Source organism: Enoplosus armatus, chromosome 2, assembly GCF_043641665.1.
Source record: "Enoplosus armatus isolate fEnoArm2 chromosome 2, fEnoArm2.hap1, whole genome shotgun sequence".
Lineage (NCBI taxonomy): Eukaryota > Metazoa > Chordata > Actinopteri > Centrarchiformes > Enoplosidae > Enoplosus > Enoplosus armatus.
In genome coordinates, this window is record NC_092181.1 from 1,845,208 (window position 1) to 1,868,810 (window position 23,603).

The 23,603-nt window shown below is 41.2% G+C and overlaps 2 protein-coding genes across 3 annotated transcripts; both read right to left on the bottom strand.

Moving 5' to 3' along the window:
- Nucleotides 1-3,768: 3,768 nt before the first annotated feature.
- On the bottom strand, nucleotides 3,769-15,265 carry prkacab (protein kinase, cAMP-dependent, catalytic, alpha, genome duplicate b). Of its 2 annotated transcripts, none has more exons than XM_070913522.1 (11): nucleotides 15,166-15,265; nucleotides 12,892-12,953; nucleotides 11,884-12,012; nucleotides 10,060-10,158; nucleotides 7,896-7,978; nucleotides 7,542-7,668; nucleotides 6,132-6,227; nucleotides 5,750-5,872; nucleotides 4,630-4,689; nucleotides 4,425-4,529; nucleotides 3,769-4,328 (listed from the first exon to the last, which is right to left on the bottom strand). In XM_070913522.1, exons 1-11 carry the CDS (start codon nucleotides 15,209-15,211, stop codon nucleotides 4,203-4,205), a joined length of 1,056 nt encoding a protein of 351 aa, XP_070769623.1. In that variant the 5' UTR covers nucleotides 15,212-15,265; the 3' UTR covers nucleotides 3,769-4,202. The 2 variants fall into 2 exon arrangements, with proteins under 2 accessions (XP_070769623.1, XP_070769632.1); XM_070913531.1 differs by having other exon boundaries at nucleotides 15,157-15,211.
- Nucleotides 15,266-17,471: 2,206 nt separating this feature from the next.
- Nucleotides 17,472-23,595, bottom strand: asf1bb (anti-silencing function 1Bb histone chaperone). The gene is made up of 4 exons (XM_070920504.1): nucleotides 23,374-23,595; nucleotides 21,877-21,992; nucleotides 21,473-21,649; nucleotides 17,472-18,317 (listed from the first exon to the last, which is right to left on the bottom strand). The coding sequence occupies exons 1-4, from the start codon at nucleotides 23,480-23,482 to the stop codon at nucleotides 18,120-18,122; spliced, it is 600 nt and encodes a 199-aa protein (XP_070776605.1). The 5' UTR covers nucleotides 23,483-23,595; the 3' UTR covers nucleotides 17,472-18,119.
- Nucleotides 23,596-23,603: the final 8 nt, after the last annotated feature.

Consider the following 23,603-nt stretch of genomic DNA (forward strand, 5'->3'; position numbering starts at 1 on the left):
CTTCTCCTGCTGGTGCGGATGGGGTTTGGCCCGAGTGCGTCTTTTCCCCCCTCTGTTGTTTCACGAGTGACGCTGTGTCAACGCCGGGAAGCCAGAGCGCGATCCCCGGCTGGAGAATGAGGACGGAAGCCTGGCTGGTGCGCTTGCGTTCGTTGGCCACATTGTGCGCTTAAGGTGGACCGAAGATGGCGCCTAGATCTCAACTACAGACGCAATTTAAGGCATTTAAGGTGGAATTGGCTGGCATCTAGCGCATCGGAGCTCTGCCCTTTGTTCGCAGTCTCGTTCTGCTCAACGCGCAGTTTGTGACAGACAGAGATCACTGCACAGGGCGAGCAGCGAGGACAGGAGGCGCGGGACTCATTCAGTGTCGTGCTTTTAAGCCTTATGGCGAATCAGATCGAGCCGGGCGGTCAACAGATGGGTGGAGGACGACTCCATTCCGCATCAGGCGGCGGTGATGGATGTCTGACCTCTGGGCTACGATCCTCCACCGCCGACAACATTTCAAATGTCTCGTCATCTTCAATCCTCTGCTTCTCAAACTTGCAGCAGCTGAACTGTCAACACACACCCAGGCAGCAAGTTCAGTAGAATTTTACAAGTAAAACTTTATTGGAATGATACTCATGTTGCAAAATATTACACTTCGTGTTTTTATGTCACTGCTCTCGTGACTTTAGATGCTTCCCTTTGCAGTGTGTGTGTGTGTGTGTGTGTGTGTGTGGCGGGGGTTAACATGGTTTACATTGGGGTCTCATTTCCCTAAAAAGTGCGACAGTATGTACCAGCATTGTGCCTGCATCCAGAGGAAGTTGTATTACTGCAAAAAACATCGAGGAGACACAGAATAATATTGTATTATAACTTCAAACATTTTGTCCATGATGATATAGTCAACATTAAACTTGACATGGAGGAAATACAGCGAATGTGAAGTCTCAACAAGTGGTTTACAACAATGTCATAATAATAATAATAATAATAATAATAATAAAAGGTTTGTAAATTAGTCCATAATAACCAATAAGCCTAAGATAACTACAAGTAGGCTGTAACCACCTTGCAGCTCTAGCCACCACCTATCTGCCAATAGGATTTTGACTTCAGGTTGATCAGTGAAATGTTGAGTCTTTCAGCTGTTTCATGCCTCTCAATGAGAGCTAAGTGGAATCTGAGTGCTGAACATGAAAAGTAGTGAAAAGTAAGGTCATGTGGGGGAGGGGATGGACCCTTTTGGTCACAAGTTGGTTGCCTTGTATGTGACTCATTTCTTTGATAGAAAACAAATCAATCAAAAGCATATTTACTAAACATTGGCGAGGCTACAGATTACCAACCCGGGCAAAGAGGGCAACGACCCAGACCCCCCAGGAGACCCCAAAAGCCCCAGGTTCACTGCAGCAGTATGTTTGTGGTAATATTTGATGTGTGTGTGACAGGAACAGAACTGTAAATGAGCCACAGTTAGCCTTGAAGGCTCATTTTCACCATATATATATATATATATATAGTGTATATATGAGCATGGACTTTAAAGGATGTGGGTGTTTACTGGGCAGGGAGGGGCGAATGAAAGAAGATGACTTGTAAATAGCGTTCATGTCAATCAAGTCGTAGAAAGGACTGGGAAACTCTGTCTGACTTGGCATTTAATAATACAGAAGTGTCTGAAAACCTAGCCAACATAGACGCCTCATGTTAGCCGAAGTCTGTCTGTAATTAAACCCACATTTAATGAATACAACACAATTTTGTCAATGTACAGTATTTTAAACCCCTAAAACAGCCAACTCAGTTATCATACAACCTTCTTGAGTTGTCAAATGATGTCAACAATCGAAAGTCGTTAACACGGGAATCTTCCGCATCTCTACCAGCCAGCCCATATGACGCAACACGGCATAATAGTCAGGATATGTAGGCCTCTGCTGCAAGTTTTATGGAAGTGCAATACTGAATCACTGAGTGGCCCTTTAAGACCTCCATTAATTCAGCTGATACTGTGCTTACATGCTCATATTCCTAAATTAATTTGTGTTTAACTCAAATCACCACACAGTAAACCTGGGGCCATGTAATAGTCCAGCACAGAGAGCGGGAGGAATGGTGGGTTAATAGGGGGCCCAGCCGTGGACATTGCGCTACATAGACCTAAAATGATCTGAAATGGATCATCCAGCCCACCTTGAAAAAATCCTTGATGATGGATCATTTTAAATATCATTCCATATGACTGATATGATTATACAAATGTGTAATTCTGAGAAAAGGCTTGTCATATTTTCCCATATCTCAACTGTTTTGGACAGGAAGGACTTCAAAAATCAAAAATATCCAGATTTTAAAACGATCAGAGGAAAACGTGAACGCCTGTGTGAACCAAGTCTTCGTTATGGTGGCGCGTTAAAATACAGCTAAGGCATTTGAATGTTTGAAACACTAGAGTCACTTTGTTTTATTTTGTAAATTCTGAATGACCAAATCCTACAATGACCACCATTTTGGGCATTGCTGAAGTACTTTGCCACCGTAGCTCAGGAGTTAAGGAGGCACTGGACACCTGAAGTGCCCCAGCGGTTGTGTACTTTAAATAGGCAGCCTGTATACCACTAAGATCATTTTTGTCTCTTCTATCAACTCCAGGTGCTCTACCTTTTCCTAACTAGTTCAAAGTAGTGCCGGTCATGTTGAATTCATCACCACATGAAAAACTAGATTAACCAAAAACTGTGCATGTAAACACAGAGATGCGGATGGAGTATCTGTCACATGTAAGACTGTTACATGGAGTGTGGTCCAACTTTGCAGGTGATAAGAGGAGAGGATCGGGTGTTGGGGAGATGAACATAAACACGGGTTTGTATAAAAGACCATAAAGCACACTATCCAGACCGCCTTCAATGACTGGTCAAAGTGCTCTGGGGACCGCCAGCCAGAGGCAGTTTGAGGTAGTCTGCCTCAGATGGTCTCTTTTAGTTGGAGTTGGCCAGGGCCAAACGGGTGATTCAAGATGCTGAATCAACTTGGCTAGTTAGTGAGCTCTGAGCAGACAGCGAGTGCTTTCAAGACCAAACAAAACCAAATCTTCTGGAAAGGGAAACTGTGGGATACGCTGAGCAAAAGTCTTAATATTCCCTTATGTTCCTCTTAGTGCTAACCAGAACTTTAAATTCCCAAATCTTTCTCGTAAGCAAGTGTCTCACACATTTTCTTTGCAAGCTAATACTAATGCTTTATGTTGATAAAATGCCTATTAAGTGATATGTTCAAACCTGAGATACCATTATGTTATGGTGTTCCATCATGACACCATTAAAACTGAGATATTTCCGTTTCCGTATCCACATTTCCTTGTTTGTTAGCATGACGTGATATCATTGGCTAGTATCTAGGAACATTTAAAAGTTGAGTGTTGTACATATGCACGAAACCTGGCTATACAAACAATGATAAGAAGTGCAGATGGAGTTACTTAGCTGTAAACTTAACTGACTTTTCCCCGTAAGTGTAATCTGTCTCTGACCAAAATCTGTTTGAGCAGACATTGCATTATTTTTTTCTTTTGCCCAATTTTGCGGTCTACGATATGAAATGGTTTAAATATTTAAGGAAAAATCAAGTCATGACTACAAAACATTATTTAAGTGCATGTGTGTGACTCATTTGAATGTTCGCTTTAATGCTCCTCCTGCTCACCAAGAAAAGAGCAAGTTAGCCGGCTGTCAGTTTAAATTTAAGAAACTTGTTGTGCAGACTGAGACCTCAACTTGTACTTAACTCAACGGGCTTCATGTAATGACCAACAGACTGACTGATCGCTCTATAATGTGGCCCAAAAGTGACTAAACCATGAATGAAACAATAAAAGAGCAGGGAAGATCTCGGGTGAGAATGTGTAGAGGCAACTCTAAATAAGTGGGGGTTCCCAACACCCATGAATCTGAAGCACACCTTCATTATAAAGGGATCCATAAATAAGACAGAATAATAAATACAACAGAAATGCAACAGAAAAGGCAACACTGCTGGTTATCAGTCTCCTTGCTCTTTTTTCCCCTTCTCTATCCCATTTTTCCTCTTTTTGTAGCTGGTGCTTGTGATTGGACAGGAGACAGTACTCTCTCCTTACGTCTCCCACTTGACCAGTCTACCTTTGACTCTCCCTACTTCCTTCTTTCTTCCTCTCTCACTCTCTAACTCTAGAACTCTGCAAACTCCTTGGCACATTTCTCAGTGAAGGAGACGCGGATCTCCTCCTCCTCGTAGTCGTCAAAGTTGCTGGTGTCGCCTGGTCCTTTGAACTTGGGGACGAAGGGCGCTTCCACCTAAAGACAATTAAAAGCACCAGTTGAAAAGAAATGTTTACAGAGGGGAGGCCACACATCTACACAATATACACACACACACACAGACACACTTACCTTTTTCTGGTAGATGGCAATCCAGTCAGTGGTTGCAAACCACTTGTGTCCCTTGATGTCGTTGACACCGTTCTTGAGGTTCCCATAACGTTTTGTGAGATCCACCTGAGGATGACACCAATACATTTTCCTCATCCGTACATTATGATGAATTCAGAACACGCGGCAAAGTAAAAGTAACCTCGACTGAGATATTTGCTGTCACCTGTAACAGGTTCCTCAGGAGATCCTTCAGGTCTGAACTGAAGTGAGATGGAAAACGCACCTGAGACAGAAAACCAGAAGAAGAATGAAGCAGCAGTAAAGTCTTGAGATGCAGCAACGTGACCAGATGTTTGTTGCTCTGAATCGCTCACTATTTGAATATATCTGTATAGAAAGAAGAAGTAACTATGTGGAGGGACAAATGACAAAGTGTGCTGAAAAAAAAAAGTCACATTGAAATAAATGTCTATTTTTATGCTCCTGCTGAGCAATGCCCCCTTATTCAGGAATGCCCAGTATTGACACTCTATCAGTCACACACATTCACACACAGGCCTGCCCAAGGGAACCTCAGTGGCCGCACTGCTCATTCACTTTCCCCACCCAGATTAATCCTGCTGGTCCGAGGATCAAACCCGGTGTCCAAGGCAAGCTTCTCTAACCTTTAACTCACCACTGCCCCATGTGGTGGTATGACTAGCAATATCCAACACGACTGAGCAGTAACTCAAACTTTACCAACAGAAAACTCGAAGAAAGTAGAGCATCGACACTGATAGTAAAATGATGTACGGAAAGTACAAAACAAAACAGCAATCACTGCCCAAATAAAAAAAATGAAGAATCTGTGGAATGCAGCTTAAAAACAAAAATAAATCTTATAAACCTCTTACAGGAAATGGGACGATATACGATGTAACACATAAATACAGGGCATAGCAATGACAAAGACAAACAGTGACACTTTCTTTCTTCAAAACTGAAATAAAATACAACCAAAATAACCAAAATACCACGGAAAATAACAGAATGTCTGTATCTTTATTAGCCTTAAATGAAAAAAGTCAAAGCAGTCAGCGGAGTAAAAGAGGAAGCGTACAGAGGCATGCGTGACTCAAAATTGAAAAAGCCACTGAGGAGTAATTCCAGCTTTTTGTTTATTCCCAAAATGGAGCTATACTGTAAATATAAACTAAACTGAAATACTTTTCTGCAATAAACCAGCAGAAAGACGTCATGGATTGGGGATGGCGGGGGGGGGGCACTCTAGTCTAAAGCACCACATGTTTCAAACAGATACTGAATGTAGCCCAAAGGGGTAATCATAGAGTCAGACTCACCTTCCCTGATACGATCTTTTCGTAGATCTGAATGGGCTGGTCAGCAAAGAAAGGCGGGTACCCTGCTGCCATCTCGTAGACCAGTACACCCAGTGCCCACCAGTCTACTGCCTTGTTATACCCCTGGTGGACATAACAAGGAAGGAGCAATGGGGTGGAGAGAAAAATAGACAGCGTTATAGACAGTTAATCAAGACCAAATTTAAAGTGTTCATCCTAGACTCCACTTTAACTGCATCTTATTTCTCCAACACAGTCGATGCATCCCATCTACAGGTTCAGAGGGAAGAGATATGCTTGTTGCATGTAGCATGTCACTGGCAGTAATGAATTATTTTGAAAGGAAACACAGCTGACAATTTACGAAATAAAAAGGGCTCACCTTGCTGAGAATAATCTCTGGGGCCAGATATTCTGGGGTGCCGCACAGTGTCCAGGTCCGGCCCTTTACACGTTTGGCAAAGCCAAAATCTGTCACCTGAGGGACGAAAAGAAAGAGCAATGACACAAAATGAGAAAGAGAGTAAGAGGGCAAACAAAAGAGGAATAAGACACACTCTCAGAGTGCCTGGCTGAGCTTTAGCACATGAAAGGCAGAAGGAAGGCGAGACAGAGGACAGCGAGGATCTTGGGGCAGCAAAGGAATTTTTCACTAGTTGTTGTTTCACTGTTCACCACTAGAGGGCAGCAGAATCCGTGCCCCAAGACTGCTTCAGTGTGCCAGCATGCACCTCAGCACAAACAGATAGGTAACTGCAAACACACTCTGCCATCATAGTTGGACATGGTTATATTGTTGGACACTCTGGGTAGTTGTTGATAGTTTCTAGGCACTTCCATGTTTGTGTGGTATCACACATTAAGAGGGGTGCGGCAAATACCTTTATATTGTTTGTATTTCTGGGGCTCTTATCTTTCTAAACATTCAACAATACAGTCGTACATTTTTTTTATATACATTTCTTTTTAATGATCTCGGTCGTCACTCCTATCTGTTAGGATGACACTGTATTCACCTGCTTCATTTGACGTACAGCTTACATGGAAGTCCACACGACAACACAACTAAAGGGAACAGGTATTAAAAAGTCTGGTTTACCTCAACCACATATTTGTAAGTAAAAAGGTAGGATGAGTAAGATAGGATAGCTAACTGTCCATTATAGTCAACTAGCCATCTTATATAACATTTTGTATCCACCCTGAGCCACTACATGTTACTCTGGGCAAGTAACCACCAAGTACAAGCTGATTCAAGTGGGGTGGTGCCACTTCCATCAAGCTAGCAGCCAATATCAAAGTTAGCATGCCTCACATATAAAGTTTTATCAGTGTATTTCATCACTGTATGAAGTGATAAACAGCCCCAACGGCAGCGCACAAAGAGTACCACTGTGTTAGCTAGCTTACATGGCTAATGTTAGCTACTGTATATCAGAGTGTGATTATTTGGCCAATAAATATCGCAGCTGCAACAATTAGTCAATTAATTAATCCGTTCATTGACAGAAAATTAGTCTGCAACTATTTTTGATAATCTATGCACTGTTTGTCGTTTTTCAAGCATAAATGCTAAAATATTTCTTTCTCTTACATTATTGTTTGAGGAGAATTCCCAGTAAACACACACAACTGTTTAGACGTCCTGACGTCTCAACAGCCGTCTTTATCGACAAATTCTATGAATACATGCAGGAATTTATATATAAAGAAGTAAATTGTAGTTAACCAACAACTTCTTGAGGAAGTAACTGATCAGCTTTTGTATATTACTGCATCAGGTGTTATTTACCTGTATGTAGCCCTGTTGGTCTATGAGAAGGTTTTCAGGTTTCAGGTCTCTATAGATCAGGTCCAAAGCATGCAGGTACTCAAAGGTCAGAACGATCTGAGCAGCATAGAACCGAGCATGAGGCTCACTGTACGTACACACACACACACACACACACACAGGGAGATAGACAGGAAGAGAGTAGTTTAGTGGAGTGTACAGTACAGAACAGAACAGAGATGAACAAAGCTAAATAAGTCAGGCTAAAACAGACCTGAAGAGAGCAGAGCTGCTCCACATTTTACCTCTGTGCGTGCCTATAAAATGCTTCTGGCTGTAAACTTCAGGTAAACTCAATTGCATACAGACACGAACCTAAATCTGCCAATTCTTCGTAGATGGGAGAACATCTCTCCCCCTGGTACATATTCCATCACCATGTAGAGGTTAGTGTTGTCCTGGGGAAGGGAAGACAGAGGACCTGTTAGTGACACTCACTCGGTCAGATACACACATGTATTAAATCACGCACATATACACACATACATACACACACACACACACACACAGGATGGGCAACTGGACGACATGGAAACAGTATTTTGTGAGTCAATTTAAATGAATCCACTGAGTTTTATTTTGTTTAGGCATGTTCTATTTCCAAAACCTGGTTTGCAAATCATATGTCCTTCAGACTCTTCAACAGAGCTAAACAACACTAGCTTTATATTATAAAAGGAGGATCTCATTCTTAACAAGCTTCTCGGTTGACACCTGCAAATACAACTTACTGTCGGATACATCTAACTAAGCCGAGTTAATATGTGTTTGTTGTTGACTCTTCCATCTGTGTGCAGGACAAGGCACGTGGACAGGAATATTCTGTTAACAGGTTTATTTGAGGCATCAAGGATATTCAATCCCCGGGCATCCAAGGCTAAACAGCTTAACCTGAATAAGGCCTTAATTGGAGTATGGCCATCAGCTGGGTTAGTCTGTACGGGTACAAACAGCCGCTGACAAAGCTGGGTCAGGAAAATGTTGAAGAAGAGAGAGAATGTGTTTGTTTGCTGGTGGTCATTGTGCATGTGGTAGACCAAGCTCAGTCCACTCTATATTTGCAGATGACACACCCTTAATAGGATTAATTGTCAGTGATGATGGAAGTGATAAGTAGAATGAGGATCAGTAAATTGACAGACGACTGCATCAGGAATTACTTAGAAATAGATTTTTATATAAGCATGTTATTTTGCTGATCACTATAAATACTCGGAAGTGGTCTTCAACCAGAACAGATCCCATTTTAGATAAACGTCTACAATGTTTATTCATCTTGAGGACAATTATTAACTTTGAGTGTTGAAATGACACTTTATGCCTGTTTCATGCAGTATATGAACTACTGTACGCTGGAATGAGGCGAGAATGTTGAATCTGTTTGAATTTAGTAAATATGACCCATCTAGACCCACATTTTGACATTTTCTCAGTTTTGGAAGTTCCTCCATTGAAACAACAACTTTTATATTATGGCCTAAGCCAGTTTCTTTTTTTCTTTCAGCAGGGTCCAAAATTAGCACCCGCCACTCGCCAAATGTGAGTAAATACAATAAACGAGGTCCAAAGCATTTTCCCCATAGACCACCCCTGTAAAAGAGACGTCTGTAAAAGTGTTGACAGGACAACTCGAACTGCAAACAAGGTTGATTATTACTCTTTGTATAGTATGTATCTTTTTCTGAATGGCGTCACCGCTGTGTCCGAGCACACTACGCAAGTTTGGGTTGGTTCTAGCTTTTTATGATATCGTATCTTATGCAGTTTTATAGCTGGTTGAAAAATATTTTGGTCGGTAACTTTTTTTTCAGTTTACCAGCCATTGGCAGATAGACCTAAAAGTTAATTTTGGACCCTGTCTTTAAGTAAATAATATTTGACACCACACAAAATTACAAAGGTTTAAACTTCACATGCAGTGTTTTGGTCATTGAAAAAGGTCATTTACCACATTACCTAAAAAATAAACACAAATAGAAACTTACAAATAGACAAATAGACTTCAGCAGTCAGAGAGAGACTCTTTCCATGGACATTGATCAAATTAAGCGTAATAGAGAATGCGATACAATTTAATGACCTAGACTGTAAGGGTCGGGTTATGTGAGAAAAAAACTAGTTTGTACAAGTGTTTATAACTCAACCCAACAGCCACCTTCGAAGGCGGCTGTATCATGAGCCAGAAGTTGCTCGTGGTTTTGCTGAATGAAATCGAAGCAGTACGCGTTTCTGCCCACTCATGATAGGCAGATGGTTAACTTGTCACTTGCCATAAGACAACTGTGTGTGCTGGGGTAAAACATGTCTTTTTTTTTTCAACGGACCACCTTCACAAAAATGCAGAAAGACAAATGGCAATTTAAAAACTGGTATGAGGGATGGGGGATGATGAGCGGAAAATCTATCCAGTCACTTGTCGTCATCACACAACCACACACGGGCCCGTATACAAACACACACCATCTGAAAATGACTGTACCTTGAACGAGTACTCTAACCGCACCAGAAAAGGAAAGCTGACGGCCTGAAGAATCCTCTTCTCATTCAGAGTGTGCTCTATCTGCTTGAGCTTCACCACCTGAAAGGCAAAGGAAGAGAGAGTTTATATTGTGTCAGATAACAAATGAATGCGAAAATTGAAATCATGCATCAACAAAAATAAACTATTGTTTTATCAGAGCAGCATAATCTTAGTTCTCTTTATCATGTACATTAACAGTCAGCAGCCCCTGGTCCAACACTTTGTTTCCTGTTTCCATCCAATACGAACACTGTGGTAAGCTACTTCTCCAAACTCAAAAATAAGTGCATCTAGTAGAATTTTGTTCCCCATTTTTATGTAATGACATATACATGTGTCTAATAATTCATGTTTGTTTTAGATAAAAAATAAATAAATAATAAAAATAGTTTCTATGATGGTATTGGTATTATTATAGAAACAACACTTGTTCATTTTGTAAAAAGTACTTGCTAAAGGTGTTTTTCAAGCCGCATAATATTTTCTGAAATGTGACGAGGTACTTTAAACCAATATTAATACCCTGGTTTTCTTCCAATTTTATCACAATAGTAGTGTGCAGATACTCTGAAACCTTACCACCAATTTTATTGTATTGCAATGTATTTGAGTGTATGGTGTATAGCATGTACATTCAAATTATGCATCTTTTAAAGAAACCTTCAGCTAAATTCTCCTTCTAGTTATGTTCACCTGCCACTACTTATTTAACACACTACTGCTTTAAAGGTAACTTGATATACCAGATGTAAGTCTTCACATTAGATACTTTCTGAAGATAACTATCTGAAGATAACATAATGGACAGATATTTGCAATATTACCAAAATGTTTAAAGGCTTTATTCTTGGGGTGCAAAGCGGCACAAACTGGAAAACAGGCCTGAACCAGATGAATATATTATGAGTAGGAGGAGCACAGTCTCAGCAAGTGGCATCAGAAATGGCCCATCACATCAGCTGCTTTCATCCAGCAGACAGCAGGGTCATGTTCCTCTCCTTTAAGAGAAGGCTGTTCATCTCCAGGACATGTAAATATATAGAAATATAAAGACCTTTCAACATAAACATATCCAGCAGGTGATCTATCCATCTCTCCATTTATATACCTGCTTATCATGTTCAGGGTTGTGGAGGCCTGGAGCCTATCCCAGCATGCATTTGGTCAGGCAATTTGCCAGGTTGCCAGCACGTACATGCAGACAACATTTACACTCACATTAACACCTACCAGCAATTTAGTGACCAGTTTGCCTAAAACATGCATGTCTTTGGACTGAGTCGCAAATCAGTACTCAGGACTGCTTTATGGCAAATACTGGATTTGCAGGATTTTTGCATCAATGTGATGAAAGAATCTTGATTTTTCAGGTATTAAATTCACTGGATTAGCCAAAAACAGACATTCCCATCTGTGTATTTCAACTGTAGAAACATTTATCTGTAAATATTATGTCATAAGAGGGGACTGGAGCAGACAGAAGCACAGGCACAAATTTATTCTAAATTGAGTAGCAGAATTACTCTACTTGATGTGATCTGCATAAAGACAACCTCGGCTCTGCCACTTCGGCCGACGCCTGCTTCAGCACCGGCGGGTTCAAAGAGGTTCAAAGGGAGGAAAAAAAGGCCCGCACCTGTATGTAAAGAGAGCGTTGGGCCATTTTTTCCCCTAGATTTTCTATGACCATCCTGTAGGATCCTGTGAGCGTCCTTAAATGACAGACACATTGAAACAGCCTCCATCCAACTGTGACCCTCCTGAACCCTGACCCAGACTGACCTTCTGCTTGTTGAGGATTTTCATGGCATAATGCTGTCCCGTTTCTCTGTGCCTCACCAGCATCACGCGGCCAAACGAGCCCGTGCCCAGGGTTTTCAACCTCTCAAACTGCTCCAGGCCAGCAGTGTTCTGAACACACAAAACACAAAGGGTGAGTTGATTTCTGTGAAAATGGGATGGTGAGGGTTGAGGAGTGGGAAATGATTTTTTTGTAAATTTTATTTTCTAATGTGTCCTATGCTCACATTGACTATTCATTCTATATTATGCATGCTTGTGTGCAGTCAAGCAAATGCCTCAGTATATATGTATGGTATATGTGTATACTACATACTGTAATCATAATATATAATGTGTATGAAACATGGTATATATGGTTTATGATCATAAGTTTATAGTATGCAATACATATATGTACATACTGGATATATTGTATATACACTATACCGACTACCAGCAACACAAAGTTTATATAAAAAAGCAGTCACACTGTCACATATCAAGTGTGTTATTTTTCATAACTACCTGGGTGAGAGAGAACGTTAGATATACTCTACAATGAAAAGAATATATTGTATTTAATATTTAATCTGTGTCTGTAAAACATGTCCGAAAGCTTCGTTACACAGAATGTCCAACTTTTTCATCATATTTTTAGGGCCGTATGATACAGTTGAAATCAATACCATAATATGAATAATAAGAATATTATTTCGGTATACTACAGTATATACAAAAATCACATGTAAAATAATCAAGTATACGTTCAGTGCAATGCTATGCATCACATTCAACAAAACTTTTCACACACGTTAAAAAAATAACTTGGCCAATAGGAATTTGTGAAACGATAAGACAATATGATCATATCATTTTGATACCTTTGCTCACACAGACTTGGATTGAAAAATCACACATTTGGATGGATGCTAAGAGAAACTTTTTACAATAGAGAAAATGTCACATTCCTGTTGTGTTAGATGAACACACATACATCCAAACACTAACCTGTGCAGGGTTCTCCCACTTCTTGAGAAAGTCCTCTTTGGCTTTAGCAAGGAATTCCTTAACTGTGGAAGACAAAACCACAAGAACAGCTTTAGTGGTGTGTGTGTGTGTGTGTGTGTGTGTGTGTGTGTGTGTGTGTGTGTGTGTGTGTAAAAAGTGAAAGAAACCGGAAAAGAAATAGTAGGATGCCTCCTACGATTTCTGAAATTGATTGTAGAGAGCCTGTGTTTTTTAAGAAATATAGCCCAGTTACTGCTGTTTACATCTCGCTCACATTTAAAGAATACTTGTTTTGAATGCATGATACATGGCACATAGAAAGAGAAAAAACATGAGAATGAGACATGGATGACATGCAAACATTGTGCCAAGCCAGTTTCCGGTAGTTGCACCTTAGCTCACTGGGATGAACTACTACTCACAACTAACACAGATGCCACAAATAAGAAGACACGGTCAGAGTGTCAAGGTTTATAAGGACGTGCTGTTCAGTTAGTCCAGTCCAGTTTAAGTCCATTGGAGACGTCTGAAGGTAGAAGAGTGAGCCTCAATATCACCAACTGTGCTGATTCTTTACATACTGCATCATGAATAATCTCAAAGGGACGCTCCAATGATTTTACACATAAAGGTGCGTTTACTTTTCATGGAGAGGACTGCTAAGCTAAGTAAAACACTTGTATAACGTTTAATGTACTTCAAATGTTGACAGAAAAACAAACTGAGATGTGGGATCTGGGATGGGGTGTGGAGTTTGGAAGATGAAGGCTAAAGATAAAGGGTCTAATGAAAGACGCTATTGGATTGCATTATGGGAATTGTAGGATTTATTATATTTTTAAAGCTTCACTCATACTAGGGACTAAAACTCACATTTTCATCTGTGAGTCCCCCAACTTGATGGAAGTGCAATGCTACATCACTGGAGTTCGAGTAATTGAAGCAGACGTATATAAAATAACCGGACAAATAATAATTTAAACTTTGTTCACTTTCAGCACAGGAATAAATAACAGGTTAAGGCTTTGGCTTGGCATTAAATATTTCCTCCAACAGGTTATGGGTTATATCCTGCTGGGAAAATGTGGTTGAGGTAAGTGAACTAGTGATACTTGAGCAACTACTCGCTCTTGAGCAAGGCACCAAAGCCCCATCGACACAGGAAAAGTTGCTCAGTGACCAAGAGTACATGACATGTGTTTGTACCCAGCTGCTCCCAGGTGTGAACGTGTGATACTGGATACAGTCAGAGCTTCTTAATCCATATTTCATACACTCTTCATCATCTGTCGCCCTTTTAAGTTGTTTGGTGAAAAGCATACCTGGTTGATAGGACACTGTTTCAACAGCGATGAATGGTTGCAGCACACACACACATACACTCGAAGAATGTCTGTAGTATCAGGCACAGCCAGCCAATACCCAGACTGACTTGAGTATGAGAGACACCCACATACCTATTTTTCCTGCCTCACTGCTACTAGAAATGAAAAAACTTAGTCTGTACTTTATATCTTCTGGTAAAAACAAAAGCCCTAGTAAATAAGTACTCCAAAAAATACACCAGTCCAGTGGCCTCTAGCATTTGCATACTCTCATCCTCCTACGTAACAGTAACCTTAAATTGGACTTAAAGTACAGCAGACACACTTAGACCAGCGAGTTTTATGGGTTTACTAAACAAAATAGTCCCCACCTAGATTAGATTCAGCCCACCCCCACACAGTCTCAGTAGTATCTGTCTCTCCAAAGGAGTGTTGCAAGAGAACTGGAGTGTTTGGGATACATCTGATACATAGATTGTTGTGATATTGCCAATATTATGGTAGAGTGAATATGCCAGGATTTACAGTTGCTGTTGGCTGTCCATACAGGGAACTGGCAATGGAAACAGCACTACATCCTGCTTCATCTTACCTTAGCAGCCACTAAAATCAAATCAAAAGGTCCAAAACTGAACAGTGCCTCTGAGCCTCGTTTGAAGAGAGATTCCCCTTTTCATCTATATGAACATACAATGCTCCTGAATTTAAATTCAGCACATTTAGGTTCTTGGGGGCTTGCATGGCACAAGCTAAGTCGTTTGCAGCAGGGCTTGTCATGGACGTATGAGTTAATGAACTGGAAAGCAGCAGCAGGCCTCTAATTAACAGTGTATGACTTGTTATGTAAAGCAAACACAGCCTGCTGTATCACAGCGTCTCTGATCATTTCATGAGGCTGCAACCGAGCAGGTGCTGCTCAGGAGTGATGTGCACTGGCGACGGTACCCACCGCTTTCCATCTCGCTGCCCTTCCTGGCCGTGGGCGCGTTGCCCATGATGACAACTTGTCAACGGGCGATTCGTGGCTTTTTGGCCGCCCTGCAGCCTCCTCAAGCCGGTCTAAGCTCGATTACGTCCGAACGGTATTTCCTAAATCCAGTTGTAACAGTTACCAAGCGTTAATTCCCAGGTCTTGATCTTTAATAGCCTGACAGCTGCTGATGCGGTGCCACGGCGAGACGGGGTAGTGCAGCGGGCTCTCCACGGTCATCAACAACCGGCGACCGATATCGAGCTTAAATCCACGGGGACCTGTCGTTGTGGTATCTCGGGGCTTCACTGGACTGTCAGGCCGACCTCGGCGCAGTTGGCCTGAACGCGGAGGATCCAGTCTTCTCCTGTCCCTCCTTGCAGCCCCCTCCGAGCGAGGCCCCCCGGCTCCCCACCTCTCCCCCAGCCCAAAAAACAGCGATACCGACGGCAGGGATTCAATATTCTCAATCGAAAGTCTGCCACTTTCCGTTACAGAAACCAGCTTTTAAAAATGAAACCTCGGCGGGGTCCGACAACGACGGAAATTCGCCCAAATCAACATTGGCCCCCTGTAGCCTCGGAGACGAGCGAGATGACGGAACTACAGCCGAGCGAACGCCCCGCCTACTCGACGGAACCTGAGGTGATTGACAGCTGGAGCAAGGCTACGGATTGGCCATCTCTCTGCGGCGGAGTGCTCTGATTGGCCATTCGCAATCCATCAAAAAACGGCAGCGTCCCGCCGCCCTACAAAAAGCAAGCGAGGGGAACGTCACCGATTATTTTCCTACCGACGACGTACGCGCCCACTTTCTCCGATTTCTCTCCTCCATTGGCTTGGCGCGTCCGAACCGTGGGAATCTCGGTGAATGCGAGGATATCTATTGGCTGTCAGCAGCGGTTGACAAGAATACCACCCCCTTCACCGCCCCCCCCCCCCCGCCGCCAAGCGACTGATACACGTTTGGCTAAGTGACGTCAACGGCGAGCTATTTTTAGAAATGTTGGTCAGAATTTAATGCACGCGCTGCGCGCTCTGGCTGGCAGGACTTCTAAACAGATCGCAGTGAATGGAGGGAGAGTTTATCTGCTGGGAAATGAATCACAGGGAAAACTGTTTTTACAACCGGTGTTGGATGAAAACCCTCAGGGCCACATACTGTCTGTGTAGCAACGACCTTTACAGCAGCATCTCTGACATCCTCCACTCACACCTGCTGTACCTACATGGCCCCTTATTATTTCACATAGATTTGCATCTGAATATCTATTTCATTATAATTTGAGCCTGTGTTGGTAAAAATTGGAATTTAAAAGGGACCCCTGGCCCATGAACCAACCACAGATTCCTACAGCTACTGCAGGGTCTGACACCATCACATTAGGGCTCTACAGCCCAACAGGTGCCCAAACTACCACAGCTGTATAGGCGACATTCTTGTTCAGTGCTTTCAGAACATTATTACAGGAGCTTTAAAGTGTGAGTGAGTGTTTGTCAATTATTTTCACGATTACATCATATAGTCTGCAAAATGTGAGATAACAGTAAACAAAATGACCATCACAATTTCAAAAGCAAAAGGGTGACATCCTCACATTGTTTTTTTTAGTCAACAGACTAAAACCAAAATATACTCAATTTACAGCGATATATATAAGAGAGAAAAGAAGCAAAGGCTCACATTTGAACAAATCCAGCAAATTGTTGTTATTTTTCCTGAGAATGACCCCATTCATTTGAGCACGACTACAGGCAGCATTAGAGGGCAGGGCAGACGATGCTGCATATGGATTGTGATGCCAAATATGAATATACACCATTTTACATCCCACAGACTCCTGCCTTTTCTTGTCTTTTTTTTTTTTTTTTAATATATATACACGTGGCCTCTAGCATTATAACCACATTTTCACAGTCTTGCTAAAAAGTGCAGACATGTGAGAAGCAGAGGTAACAGAAGGATGGACGGAAGGGTTAGTCCCTTCAGCTACGAAGAGATAAAATGGGTGAGAGCAGACAGTCCCCCTCCCTTTTGTGCTGCAGTTGCCTAGCAACATGAGGCTAGAGTGAAAATGGCGGAGTGATGCTGCTGCATTTTATGAATGAAATTGGAAAAAAGAAAGGAGCCAGAGCGGGGAGGGGAAAGAGTGGGATGCACACACACTCATGTGGAGTCTTGCTGCTGTTGCTGTACTTCCTTCCTCACTAGTCAAGGAGGAAAGCAGCTGTGTAAGTAAGATGTGACGATTATCAGAAAGTGGCACAAAACAGGTCCACAAAACAAACTTTATTAACCCCAACACTGTTGTTACAAATACTGAGGCAGAGAATATATAGTAAGTACAAAAAGAAAATGTCTTCTCATATTGAAGACAAAATAAGCGCAGAGAAAACGTTATTTACAGTATGCATAAATCATACAAACAACTTGACTGCATCCATCTCTCCTTTACCTACACGTTTTATGCATAATTATGGACCCCACATCTTATGTAACATTTTAAAGAACACTGTCTGAACTGAGGTCTATTTGAAGAAGCAGGTTTACCGAGTTATCTGGATAACTCGAGGGTAAAACATGCAAGCACAAGGTTGTACTCTGCATAAGCTATCAAGTGGTCCTGTCTTAAGATCACCCCACCCTGATGACTCAAACTTTCTCTGGTTCAGCTTCAACATCATCCAAGACAGAGATATGGTGAAATAAGGCAATGTTGGTTGTGCACATCTGTGTATGTTAAAAAAGAGTGAACAAGAAAGGAAAACGGTTTGCAACAATTCCAGCTCCAGCTGTATAAAAAGAATGTCCTTGCTTCCTGTTAATGTTACGTCGATACATCCATGTCCTCCTTGTCCAAATGTGTATTTGCGATGTGGGTGCCTGAACAGATAAGAAGAGCTTCTTGTCCATGATCTTAATCTGATGATTCTTACATGCAGTCCATGGAGTTGTCTGGCATCAGTCCAAGAGTTGGCATCTTTCCTGGTACACAGGACGGAGGGAGCATGCAGCTGATGTTGGGGGACGGGTCAACGTTTTCGCTGTCCTCCATCTTGTCTGCCAAGCCCTCCCAGTTGATATGGAAGCGGGTGACGCGGGGGTTGGAGGCCAAAATATTCCTCTGGAGCTGAGAGAATGAAAGTAACATCAGTATCAGAACTACTGTTCATGAATAATGCTCCAAATGAAAGCAGTGGTGGTCGAGACATCCTGACTTTAAGTCCCAAATATGGGTCAAGTTCCACAAACATTTTCCAATATGGAGCTGAATAGCATCTTTTCATTAGACCCTCCCTGCCGGGTAAACTCCACACCTTCTGCTTGTAACACAGGCTTTCCGTAAAACATTTAGAGTCTCCAAGCCCAAACTGATAAACCTTGATGGCATCACATGGATCATCAACAGCAAGCAGAGACCAAGTGAAAAGACATTATACAACTTCTATATAGTTTTTGAAAAGCTGAGTGACAACCCCCATGTCTCCTAAACTAATTTTGATGAGTGAAGTTTCCCCATTAATTGTGAGGATAAATACATACGTTTACCAACATATGGAGAAAACTGTCAAAAAGGTGAATACAAAAAGTAACTTTTTCCATGTGTAGCATAGATCACACAAAGAGCCTCCTCTAGAAAGTCATGCCCACTTTTGAGTTTGTTTCTGTTCCACTGGCTTACATTAATCAGAGGGATTTTCTCATCCAGGGCTTCTTTTATCAGGCTTTCTGAAACATTGAAACACGATACTGGAGTTTGTAAGTCTATATTGTAAGATAAATAAGCATCTACCCCTGTACTGGACAGTAAAATTAGAACACCTTGCTTATTATTTCAACAACATAAAAAACACATTTTTGTTAGTATTCAAAAACGTCAGCTCCCAAGCTGCTTTGACAATACCTTCTGTGGTTAAGAGTATATGTTTTTGATGAATGCAAACAAAATTTAAGCCATTTTTACCTCTGTTAAAGTGGCATACTGCTCAGGCCCTCTTAGAAAATAGAGCAGAATTCCCATCACAATTTCATAGGGCACAAGGTGTCTTCTTCAAATTGTTTATTTTGTCTGATCAACAGTACAAAACCAAAAACATATTCAATGACATTAACAGAGAAAAGCATATATATATATATATATATATATACATATATATACACACACACACACATATACATGTATATGTATATATACACACACACACACACACACACACACACACACACACACACACACACACACACACACACACACACACACACACACACACACACACACACACACACAGTGCTTAACAAATTTATTAGACCACCTGTCATAAAAACGAGAAAACACAAATATTTTAGAAATCTGTCAAAAACTTGTTTCAAACTAAAAATTGTATTGTTATTTATTAGGCAAATAACAAACTGGAACAACTAAATAGTCCTTATTCACATATATTAAGCAAAAATCTTAATATTTTGTATGACCTCCTTTGGCCCTGATAACAGCTTGCATTCTTGCTGGCATTGTTTTTATGTACTTTTCGACAGTCTCTTTTGTTATTGACTTCCAAATAGTTTCTAGCTGTTCCCAGAGACTTACTTTGGATGAAACGTTTGTGCGATCTATTTTTGAATTCAATAAATCCCAGATCTGTTCAATAGGATTCAAGCCTGGACTTTGACTTGGCCAGTCCATCAGTTCCAGTACTCCAGATTCCTTTTTCTTGGTCAAGTAGTCTCTGCACAGCTTTGCAGTATGCTTGGGGTCATTGTCTTCTTGGTATATGAACCCACGACCAATCAGGTTCAATTCAGAAGGGATTCCATGATGCACCAAGATGTTGTGGTAGACCTTCTTGTTCATGATACCGTCGATTTTAACTAATTTGCCCATACCATAATGGAATCTCCCCCGTGTTTCACTGTGGGTGCAATGCATCTAGCATCAAAACGTTCTCCAGCTTTTCTGCGGACATAAACACGACGATGCTGACCGAAGAGTTCAAACTTGGACTCTTCCTTCCAGAGTACCTTCTTCCAGTCATCTACAGTCCAGTGTTTGGGCTCCCTGGCAAATTTTAGCCATTTTTGGATGTTTGCAGGCCTCAATAATGGCTTCTTAGCAGCTATTCTTCCCTTTGAGCCTTGTTCCTTCAGTCGTCTGCTTATGGTCATTCTGGAGACTTTCTCAGATTCTGATCTAGGCGCATTAATCTCTGCCTGAAGATCAACAGTGGTCTTCCTTCGGTCTCTGGTACTTAAAATCTTGAGGTGCCTGACATCTGCTTCAGTTAGCTTTCGTTTTCGGCCTCTTCCTTGACGCATTTTGTAAGTACCAGTCTCTGCAATCGAGTCCAAGGCATACTTGACCACACTGTGAGAACACTTTATGTCTTGCCCTATTTGTCTCAAAGACCATCCAGCATCATGAAGTGCTTTAATTTGGACTCTTTCTTTCTCAGTGAGTTCCCTATGCTTCACCATTTTGAACAGAGCAGCAGGAATTTCAAACTGAATTCACGTTTTTATACCCAAATTTGAGCCAGCACACTGGAATCAAGAATAACATACAACCACTAAAACAAATGAGATTGATTTGACTGAGATGTAATTTGGCATCTCAATCAAAAAATAATAATGTGCTTTACTATTTTTTCTGCTTTTTTGTAAAACAGTAAATTTGAAAATTCATGGATAACAACAATAATTATATTTTAGCATTAAAGATTTAATTTTGATTAAAGAGCTTGCACATACAGGTGGATTAACCATTACAGAAACATAAAAAAATATTTTGGTAATCAGCAATACTGTTAATTTAGGGCAGTGGTGGCAAACACCTTACACTGGGTGGTGGTCTAATAAATTTGTTAAGCACTGTATATATATACACATATGTACACATATATACACATGCATATATACACATGCATATATATACATATATCCATATATACACACATACACACACAATTATATATACACACAGTCTCTATTTACAGTTCATGTTATACCTTCTCGATGTTACTGTTGCCTGTAACTTCCCTTTCAAAGCACCAGAGGGCAGTAGAAAGCAGTGTATATTTCAATAGACACTTTTCACGAGCATGACCCAAGTACTGTACCATTTGTTTAAGCTATCTGCAGCTCAGGTATTGCAGTAATTTAAACATAAAAATAAGACACTGACACCTGTTTAGTGATTCAGTCTAGTAAGAGATTGTTGCAAGCAGGTCCCCTATGCTTCTATCTATGACAGAAATCAATAACTGTCATCTCTGAGTGTGTGTGTGTTACCTGAGTGTAGTCTGGTTTGAGAGGTGGGTTTTCCCGTAGTTCAGGGTCTGTGTATTCATTGTTGACATAGTAGCCGATGCGGATGAACTCCTGTCCACGGTAGGTGCACGTTATAAGGACCACAGTCACTCCTACAGCGTCACTCTCTGGAATCAGCCCTGTGTTAGGAGCATCAGCCTGAGGGGCCAGACAGGAACACAAAGAAGAAGAAATCAGATCAAAGTAAACCACAGTAATTCATTAATCACTAATGATGCACCAAACTAAATGAAGAACCAAACCAGAGAAATCAAATACATTTACCTACATTTCTTTGATTTTCAGCTCAAGTATTCAATTGGTTCAGTGGTCTAGCAGTATTTTGAAACAGGACGAGAGGTAACATGTGACCACAGCTTACTTACCTGAAACACAAACATGTGTCTGCCAGCCGGTACCGGGCCAACTAGAACAGAGTCCAGAACCTGGTCATATTCCTCGCTCTCAGCTGAACCAACATAGATGATCTTCCACTCCAGATCTGACATCACACACACACACACACACACACACACACACACACACACACACACACACAATAGTGAGGTTTAAAGATATAGTTCTGTTTAAGGAACATGAGTTTTCACACAGGTAATGATATTGATGAATGGACATTAGCTCCATCTCTAGACACTGCAAGTCAGCAGCCTTTTCTACATAAATGAAAAGCAGAAGACAGAGACATTTTGAACCACACCACTCAGACTCTGGTTTTTAACTATCTCCAACAGAACAACATATGTATCTGCAGATACCCTGAGTTCAGGAATTGGAGGGGTCTTTTTCTGAGAGAAAAAGTCAGATGGTATCAAGCCAGGCAAAATATTTCTGTTTTCTTTGCCCAGATTTGGCAGATCTGCTGCTGAGACTTCTGCCGCCACCACCACAATACAAATTAGATGGATACAATTCCATCTGGGCTGCTAACATAAGTGAAAAATGCAATGTGGTGTCCCCGTTTGCAGTAGTAGTACAGATTCAGTCATATACTGTAGTTTTTTGAAGACGATATCTTATATTTTCTAATTACAAAGCAAATGTACATTTTTTAGAATCAGAAATACTTTATTGATCCCTGGGGTGAAATTCCACAAAGAGTCTTTGTTCAAATTAAAGTACAACCAGGCTTCTGAGACTTGGCTAAGTGAAATGTAAGAAATACAAGAACATGGCAGTTGTTTTAATACTAGTTATTTTGCTGGTAATTGTGTCATATTAAGTGGCATAACCTAAAAAAATAGATCGTAAAAACTCCAGTTCCACCTATGGCCAAATATAAACAGTCAGTGCATCTCTAGACACTATGGTTTGATTTGATGTCTTTAACCAACAACACAAAACAAAAGAAGTGTCGTTGACACATTGTCCTACAATCATTACACAGGTTGATGACATTGCATACCGCTGCACAGTTAATGTCACCACAGGTAAACTGACTGCATTCCCAGAGTACACGTTACCGCTTCACAGCTGTCTCTTCTTGCGATTCGCGGCAACTCGTTGAGCTCGTCTGTTGCTACAGTAACATAACGTGATCAACCAATCAGCTTCTCGGACAAAAACTCCGAAGAACGTTCCCGGCCCAATCACTGCAGACAGGAGGCGGGGCAATGAGCCCAAACGCGCCAGCGCCAATTTTCAACAACTTGTCAAATGAAATCACTATCATCGAACAAAACAGCGTGCTTATCAATTACTTCGAACAAAACAGCGTGCTTATCAATTACTTACGATGCTACCCATCGATCTGCAATTTACCACGAAAGCAGAATGCGCCAACAGACGTAGCTAGTATGTAATAGCTAACATGTCACAAACGGTAAGTTAACTGACATTACATGTAAGCTGAAAACAATACCAACCTTCCGGCAAATCCTCCATGCATTCAAACGTTATTTCAAACTGAAACGGATTTCCAAATGGGCTCGGGTTGTCCAGCACAGCAACATTCAACACTTGTACCTTGGCCATAACGGTATCTTCTGAGGCACCACAACCTGGAAAACTAATTAGCTTTTCTCTTACGTGACCTAAGTTTTAACAGGTCACTTGGCACTTTACTATCGCTGTGTTCCCGAGTTGGTTCACACGC

Bases quoted from the DNA above. Each gene is read 5' to 3' on its own strand.
- prkacab (XM_070913531.1), bottom strand. From the start codon at position 15,211: ATGGGCAACGCGCCCACGGCCAGGAAGGGCAGCGAGATGGAAAGCGGT. The intron at 12,013-12,891 runs GTTAGTGTTTGG...TTGTGTGTTCAG, and splicing joins AGTGGGAGAACCCTGCACAG to AACACTGCTGGCCTGGAGCA. The intron at 10,159-11,883 runs GTCAGTCTGGGT...TTTGCCTTTCAG, and splicing joins AAATCCTCAACAAGCAGAAG to GTGGTGAAGCTCAAGCAGAT.
- asf1bb (XM_070920504.1), bottom strand. From the start codon at position 23,482: ATGGCCAAGGTACAAGTGTTGAATGTTGCTGTGCTGGACAACCCGAGC. The intron at 21,650-21,876 runs GTAAGTAAGCTG...CTGGCCCCTCAG, and splicing joins GACACATGTTTGTGTTTCAG to GCTGATGCTCCTAACACAGG. The intron at 18,318-21,472 runs GTAACACACACA...TCATTCTCTCAG, and splicing joins TCAAACCAGACTACACTCAG to CTCCAGAGGAATATTTTGGC.